Consider the following 9354-nt stretch of genomic DNA (forward strand, 5'->3'; position numbering starts at 1 on the left):
ATAATGAAATTTGGAACACAAAATCCAAGCCTAGGGAGAAGGGTAATGCTGTATGTTTCATACAATTTCATGGACCAAAATTACAGAATGGATCTTTATGATATTTGGAACTTAGATTCAATGCGGGTATAATGCAGTATGCTTGGTTTGAATTTGAGGTGGCTTAAAGGGGGCAGAATCCCCATGAAAATTCATAAATTTCCAATGTCGATGAAATTTCAACCATAGGTAATTCACACACATCAAGAAGTTTTCCCAAGAAGTACTTCCAAAGTTTCCGCTCCTCATGAAGATTCTAAGATTCCCCAATGGGGGCCTTAACTCCCAAATTTTAGTCATTTCTTTTATGATTCAAAACAAGGTCAAAAGTACTGAATGGATATTTATGAAATTTTAAAATTATATTCTGTGCATAAGGACAGATGTAATGCAGTATATGTTTGAAAGTGAGGGGGCATAAATGAGGCCATAACCCCCATGAAAATTCATATATTTTTGCTGTTGATGAAATTTTAACCATAGATATTAGACACAAATGAAGTAATATTTCTAAAATTTCAACTTCTTAGGCATTAGTAAGACTGCTTAACCCCAACAATTTAGTCATTTTTTTCCTAAGCCAAGACAAATACAATTGTACTCTTGGAAGCTGTAGAGTCACCCAAGCATACAAGATGAGCCTTATTTGTATTCAATGGTACGACAGTGAAAGACTTTGCTTTGAGATATACTTAGATTGTGATTTCTGTAATGTGGTGCATAAATTGTCAAGTAAAGGAGAGGCATCTCTGCCTCCACTGATTCAGTTGCAAAGTGTTTTTTGAGTTGCAGACCTCCTTTGAGTCTTTTTATTATCATTGGGTCAGAGATAGTCCCCAGATGGTAACATTGATTTCAAGCCCTTCCCAGATAAGTGACTGGCCATTCAAAGAAATTTATAGATTGCAAATTTATTCTGCCCAGTTACTTATGAGTATAGTGATCATTGAAAAACTCCAGAGGTGACATTTTCATTTCTCCTTAGCCCTCACGTCACACAGTTGTTAAAGTTTATTTGAGTTGGGTCACACTTTTCCAATAGCTATAGATACGTAATGCATCTTACAGCTGTGCCTGTCTCCTGTATGGTGAGGAATCCTACATTGGGTGGGTGGTAATTACTAGGATAGAATAGCTGACTGCTTATTGTGATCATTTGTCTTTGGGTTTCCTGTAGCTTTACTCTCTTTTACAAACCCAGTGAACATTCATATATTTCCGATTTCAAAGAAATTTGAACAATAGATATAAGACCTAAGTTAAAAAAGATTCCCAACAATTCAACTTCTCTGGTTGACTTTAAGACCCAAAATGAGCCTTAACTCATACGTTTTAAAGCTCCATGTGCTCCATTTTTCAGGAGGAAAAACCTTTGAATAGGTTTCATAAGATTTGGATTTTGGAATCTGGGCATAAAGGTGAGTAGTATGGGATAAATATGTTATGATTAGAATTTTTGTTAGGGTGTGTAAAGAGAGAAAGAACCTTCATTAAAACTATTAATCTGCAATTTTAATGAAATTCAAATCATATGTATTCCAGTTCTGAGAAAATACAAAAGAAAAGACTAATTCTTCAATTGCGTGCCATACGGGCAAAGCCGGGTATCTCTGCTTGTATATATATATATATACCGGAGTAAACACATAAATGTGAAACAAGGTGGAGAAAAGATATTCTCAAATACCAGTGGTAGAGTAATATGTTTTATTTAAAGCAGCAGAAAATTCAACAAAACCTGTTACTCTGAGTTTCACGTTGCCATTCGTCGGACAGTTTTTTACTAGAATAACAAAACCTGTTACTCTGAGTTTCAAGTTGCCGTTCATCGGACAGTTTTTACTAGAATAGCAAAACTATTCTAGCAAAAACTGTCCGACAAATGGCAACGTGAAACTCAGAGTAACAGGTTTTGTTGAATTTTCTGATGCTTTAAATAAAGTATATATATATATATATATACATATATACATAATGGGTTTTTAGTTTCCATCTCCCAAATTCACTCACAAAATTTTGGTCAGCTTACGGTTATAATAGAAGACACTTGCCCAAAGTGTCAAATGATTGGGAAAATATGCTTCTCAAGTACACAGCCATGTCATTTACAAGGTACCACTGGTACTGATGATGTACCAGTCTGTTGCAGGGTTAAGCCACTAGAAATAGGGTAAACTAGTCTATTGAGGGAGAAATCGTCATTTGTCACTGATACTAAGGGTAACACAGTCTATTGATAGGTAAATCCACTAGCTGCCATATGTACTGATAATACCTCAGTTTGTTGATAGGTTAACCCACTAGCTGCTAATGATGTTGAGGGTACTCTAGCCTATTGATGGGTTAACCCACTAGCTTCCACTGGTACTGAAGGTATACCAATCTGCTAATAGTTTAACCCACTAGCTGCCACTGGAACTGAGGATATTCCAGTTTCTTGATGGGCTAACCAACAAACAGCCACTTTGTACTGGGGGTACACCACATCACCCTGAAATGCATTCACTGCATTACCTTCCACCCAATAGCTAGATTGTGATCGCCATTCACTTCTACAGCGCCGTCGTCTATACCTTACCCCTTACCCCCTTACCCACCCATGCATCACCCTCCATCCATCCACCCACACTCACACATCATCATCGTCATCATCGTCGTCATTATTGTCATCATCATCATCATCATTATCGTCTTTGTCATTGTCATCATCTTCACCCATTTCTACCCTCTATTCAACCAACACCACAGCAATAACAACAAGTAACATAAATCAAAGAAATGTCGATAACATTGATAACATAAATTTCTTGAATCTAAACACAACAAAATATCTTTTAAAGAACTATTAATCAGGATATTGTCCAAACTATACTGGTCCACTATGATTAAAAGAGCTTTAGTGGCTCAAGCAACTGTTAATTCCTGATCAACAAAATTTTCACTGCATTCCTTGTCATATTTCTAAGCAGTTTGCGAAAAACTCTTCATTCTGTCCATTGCAGCAGTTAAGTCAACAAGGAATGACTTTTGATTTCAAAGTAATTACTTAAAGAATTAAATTGTGCAGACGAATTTGGTCAAAAGAAATTCTTTATTTCATAAACGATGCATAACATTCTATGGTTAATGATAATTGCTTTATACTGTTTCCAACCAGTGCAGACATGGTGGCTTTGGAATAAAAAAAAATCTCCAAACGAATGCATAACCCAAAACATAACTCCATGGTCTGCCTGCAGACATAGATGTGGAGATATCTCTAAAAGACAAGTAATTGCCCTATGCACACATCATAAAGACAACTTACAGAAATGTGCTCCAGTCTGTGGAATCCCAGACACCAGAACATCAAAACCATGTTATCCTAGTGGATGCCATTCATCACAATATTGTTGTCCAAATCGTGAGTACTTACTGTTATATATTTTTTTTATATTGTTTGCAGACTACTTGAAGATGCAATATATATATATTGCAAACAACTTGCAAGTACAAGGGCTACCAGTTGAAAGCTCCGCATACCAGATGCTGGCAAGTTTATGATGTCATCAGGAGAGAATATATGCCATTTTGGGGCCTTCCTCTCGGTGGCATCATTTTGCAAACCACCCACCCTCATTGAAATGAAGCTCTGCTTACTAGACCAACCGGTTATTAGGTTTCGCTCAATATTCTTTCTTGCTCATAGTCTCTTTTTTAACCAAATCTAGTGGCTCACCTTCTCCACTGTAGTCTGGACATCACTCAGGGTGGTATTTGTTCTATGATGAGTAACAGGATTTGTTGAATTTTCTGATGCTTTAAATAAAGTATATATATATATATATACATATACATAATGGGTTTTTAGTTTCCATCTACCAAATCCACTCACAAAATTTTGGTCAGCTTACGGTTATAATAGAAGACACTTGCCCAAAGTGTCACATGATTGGGAAAATATGCTTCTCAAGTACACAGCCATGTCATTTACAAGGTACCACTGGTACTGATGATGTACCAGTCTGTTGCAGGGTTAAGCCACTAGAAATAGGGTAAACTAGTCTATTGAAGGAGAAATCGTCATTTGTCACTGATACTAAGGGTAACACAGTCTATTGATAGGTAAATCCACTAGCTGCCATATGTACTGATAATACTTCAGTTTGTTGATAGGTTAACCCACTAGCTGCTAATGGTGTTGAGGGTACTCTAGCCTATTGATGGGTTAACCCACTAGTTTCCACTGGTACTGAAGGTACACCAATCTGCTAATAGTTTAACCCACTAGCTGCCACTGGAACTGAGGATATTCCAGTTTCTTGATGGGCTAACCAACAAACAGGCACTGGTACTGGGGGTACACCACATCACCCTGAAATGCATTCACAGCATTACCTTCCACCCGATAGCTAGATTGTGATCGCCATTCACTTCTACAGCGCCGTCTGTCTATACCTTACCCCTTACCCTCTTACCCAACCATGCATCACCCTCTATCCATCCACCCACACTCTCACATCATCATCGTCGTCATTATTGTCATCATCATCATCATCATTATCGTCTTTGTCATTGTCATCATCTTCACCCATTTCTACCCTCTACTCAACCAAAACCACAGCAATAACACGTAATATAAATCAAGGAAATGTTGATAACATTGATAACATAAATTTCTTGAATCTAAACACAAAATATCTTTTAAATATCTATTAATCAGGATATTGTCCAAACTATACTGGTCCACTATGATTAAAAGAGCTTTAGTGGCTCAAGCAACTGTTACTTCCTGACCAACAAAATTTTCACTGCATTCCTTGTCATATTTCTAAGCAGTTTTCATTCTGCCCATTGCAGAGAGTAAGTCAACAAGGAATGACTTTTGATTTCTTAGTAATTACTTAAAGAATTAAATTGTGCAGACGAATTTGGTCAAAAGAAATTCTTTATTTCATAAAGGATGCATGACATTCTATGGTTAATGATAATTGCTTTATACTGTTTCCAACCAGTGCAGACATGGTGCACAATCACAGAAATATCTCCATGGTCTGCCTGCAGACATAGATGTGGAGATATCTCTAAAAGAGAAGTAAGTACCGCATGCGTACAAGATGAAGACAACTCAGAGAAATGTGCTCCACTCTGTGGAGTCTCACACATAAGAACATCAAAACCATGTTATCCTAGTGGATGCCACATGTTTCAATATTGTTGTCCAAATCGTGAGTACTTACTGTTTTATAATTTTTTTATATTGTTTGCAGACTACTTGATGCAATATATATATATATATTGCAAACAACTTGCAAGTACCAGGGCTACCAGTTGAAAGTTCCGCATACCAGATGCTGGCAAGTTTATGATGTCATCAGGAGAGAATGTGTGCCATTTTGGGGCCTTCCTCTCGGTGGCATCATTGTGCAAACCACTCACCCTCATTGAAATGAAGCCCTGCTTACTAGACCAACTGGTTATTAGGTTTCGCTCAATATTCTTTCTTGCTCATAGTCTCTTTTTTAACCAAATCTATTGGCTCACCTTCTCCACTGTAGTCTGGACATCACTCATAGTGGTATTTGTTCTATGATGAGCTAGGCCTAGCAACAACAACAACAACAGTCGCCTCACAATGTTTCCAACAAATCCTCTACATCCAACTTCGATTGGAAAATGCACTGTTTTCCAGCCTGTGTTTTCAGATTCCTCAACGAGGTTTTTATAGCAGTCGATCATTCAATCCTGAGTGGCATCCTGATGGATGTCACTCATCGCAATATCATTGTCCAAACCATAAGTACTCACTACTTTATAATACTATTAATATTCTCTTCCTAATTTCAGTAATAAGTTTATTATTATTTAAACACACACAACTGTGGCTGTGTGTCTAAAAAGCTTGCTTCCCAATCACATGGCTTCGGGTTCATTCCCACTGTGTGATACCTTCAACAATTGTTGTCTACTATATATTTCATTTTGTGCCGGGTAGAAGCACCACTGATGCTATATTCCTGGTCCGACAACTGCAGGAGAAGTACCTAGCTAAAGATAAACCCCTCTACATAGCTTTTGTGGACTTGGAGAAAGCCTTTGACAGGGTTCCCCGATCCCTTATCTGGTGGTCGATGCGGAAACTAAACACAGAGGGGACAAACAAGGACAGACAAACGGATTAAATCGATTACATCGACCTCGACCCCAGTGCGTAACTGGTACTTAATTTATCGACCTCGAAAGGATGAAAGGCAAAGTCGACCTCGGCGGAATTTGAACCCAGAACGTAACGGCAGACGAAATACGGCTACACATTTCGCGCGGCGTGCTAACGTAGCCCTTAGGATGACCAAAGCCTTGTCAGTAATCCACAATAAGTCTCCATAAAGTATCAAAAATGTAAACTGTGTTCAGAATCAGGCTCACTATCATGAGGTAGTGAGTTCAATTCCCAGACCAAGCTGTGTGTTGTGTTCTTGAGCAAGTCAGTTTATTTCACATTGCTCCAGTTAACTCAGCTGTAGAAATGAGTTGCAATGTCACTCGTGCCAAGCTGTATCGGCCTTTGCCTTTCTCTTGGATAACGTCATGACATGGAGAGAGACAGCTGGCATCAATGGGCAACTGCTGGTCTTCCATGAACAACCTGGCCTGGACTTGTGCCACAGAAGGTAACTTCCTTGGTGCAATCCTATGGTCATTCATGACCAATGGCGGTGGTCCTTTATAATTACAGATAATATATGGCCACATAATTACAGATAATATAGGGTCACATAAAAAGCACCCATGCCAGTGGCATGTAAAAAGCACCTGTCCCAGTGCCACGTAAATAGTGCTCATGATGGTGCCAGATACAAAGCAACCATGCTGGTGCCACGTTAAAAGCACACAGTACACTCTGTAGAATGGTTGGCATTAGGAAGGGCATCCAGCCATAGAAACCATGCCAAAACAGATAATTGGAGCCTGGTGCAGCTCTCCAACTGGCCACCCCCTGTCAAACCATCCAGCATGGAAAATGGACTTTAAATGATGATGATGATGATGATGATAACAGTGACGTTGATGACACTGACAGAGGTGGTGGGAGCTACAGAGGGGGTTGTGGCAGCAGATGTGACAGCTGTGGCTGGGGGGGGGGACAGCAGTTGTGCTGGTAGCTGTGGTTTTAGTCACAGCAAAGGCAGTAGCAGTGGTGGCAGCAATGATAGGGGCAAGTGGATAAGATAAATAGATCAACAAATTATGGGTCAGGAGTTCAAATCCACTGTAAGCCTTTTCACTGGGCCTTTTACAGGGGTTCATTATGATACATAAGCAGTGGTTATAATTTGAGAAAAATATTTCTTGGGAAATCTTCAAATATATTTAAGGGGCAAAAATATCTTATCATTTCTTTTATATGATCCCAACTTTAAATGTTGATGTCTCCTGTACTCTGGGATGTTTTCAAGGGACCAGCTTTTAGTTAAGTGTGACAAGGTTCAAGTAGAAGAAAATTATGTCCCTTAAATATGGAAATGGCAGTCAGTGTCACACAAGTTACTCTAGTGAACTGTCCCAGTGATGTTTGAATTGTACTCTCCAGTGTGATATCCAGTTGTATCTCCCCAGTATAGAGTGTTTAATAGGATCTAAATCTGGACAGTATGTTATTCAGAATAGGTCTTAGCCCATGCCAGTGGGTCCCAAAACCCTCCACATCACTGATGGGTCCAAAGAAACAGCACAGCCATTACAATTTAGCACCAACGTTGCTACAGAAATTATCAGACTAAGATTGCAGACAACATCAAAGAGATTCAGAGACACTGACTCCTGATTTTTCCCTAGGGTTAATTCCTGAAGCCTTTCCCATGGCAGTGGGGGTGAGATTGGAATCAGAGTTTCCCTTCCTTCTCTTAGCTGGGTTGACCCCCATCACCTCCAGGTTAATGAGCTCCATCTGTCCATTTGACTAGCCTGTTAACCCTTTAAAATTTAACCCAGCCATATCTGGCCCAAATATTCTACCCGTTTTATGTTAAAACTGGCCATATCTGGACTCTCACACCTATCCTACAATGTCATTCTAGAAATAAACAATTACATCCTCAAAATCGCTAAGCTTCAAGATGATGCATGATTAAATCAAAACCATATGAATAAATAAGCATTATGTTTGACAAAATAATCTGAATGCTAAAGGGTTACCTTATACCTGGGACCCTGAGAGGTGTTACGACTCCAGATTAAAGTAGGCCTGGAAGCAATAGTGGCTAAGAGGGTTCCATGACTGGATGCAGTTTAATGTCATAACCAAGACATTCCTTAATCTCACATACCTGCCTGTTGTACAATATAAACATCATCATCATCATTTAACGTGCGCTTTCCATGCTAGCATGGGTTGGACGATTTGACTGAAGACTGGCAAACCAGGTGGCTGCACCAGGCTCCAATCTTGATCTGGCAGAGTTTCTACAGCTGGATGCCCTTCCTAACGCCAACCACTCTGAGAGTGTAGTGGGTGCTTTTTACATGCCACCAGCATGAGGGCCAGTAAGGCGGTACGACCATATAACATCATAATAATTTTATAGTATAACTTTAACAATGGTCTATATCACCATCTTCATCATCTCTCCATCACTATCTCTACATCATCATCTGTATCATCACCATCATTGCCATCGTTATCATCATTATCATCATCATTACTTGCAGCAACATTAGCATGACATCCTTAGCATTATCATCAGTGGTGTTATCGTCATCATCACCACCTTCATCATCATTGTCATCATCACCACCACCACCATCATCATCGCTATCATCGTCATCATCATCATCATCATCATCCTCATAAATATCAGCAGTAGCAGTAGTGAAACCGTACAGTCATTTTCATCATCATCATCATCATGACAATCCCCAGCACCACTACCACCAACATCATCATCGTTATCATCATCACCACCACCAACACTATTATCATCATAACACTAGAAAGCACCACTACAACACCATCAACCCACTGCCAATACAACCACCACCACTACCACAACAGTACCCCCAATACCAAAGCTTCTACAAACACAGTATAGATGTTAAATGATAAAGTCTATTATTTAGTCTTGTACTTGCTTCACTCACTGGACTACAGCCATGCACGTGCACTGTCTTGAAATGTTTAATGGAACCAATAAACCCCTGCACTTATTTTTAAGCTTTGTGCTTATTCTATAAGTTTTTTTACTGTAGTGCAAAATTATGGGGATGTAAACAAAGTAACACCAGTTGTCAAGTAGCAGTGTGGAACAAATATAACACAGGCACAAAGACACCCACATT

The 9354-nt window shown here is 39.2% G+C and overlaps 1 protein-coding gene across 1 annotated transcript in view; it reads left to right on the forward strand.

Moving 5' to 3' along the window:
* Positions 1-5113: 5113 nt before the first annotated feature.
* Positions 5114-9354, forward strand: part of LOC118765007 — a gene marked incomplete at its 3' end in the record, with an annotated part of 23409 nt that continues 19168 nt past the window's right edge. The window contains exon 1 of the mRNA XM_036506244.1: positions 5114-5246. Coding sequence (XP_036362137.1) covers positions 5222-5246 — 25 coding nt within the window. The remainder of the gene's footprint in view (positions 5247-9354) is intronic.

The sequence above is a fragment of the Octopus sinensis genome, linkage group LG10 (assembly GCF_006345805.1).
Source record: "Octopus sinensis linkage group LG10, ASM634580v1, whole genome shotgun sequence".
Classification (NCBI taxonomy): domain Eukaryota; kingdom Metazoa; phylum Mollusca; class Cephalopoda; order Octopoda; family Octopodidae; genus Octopus; species Octopus sinensis.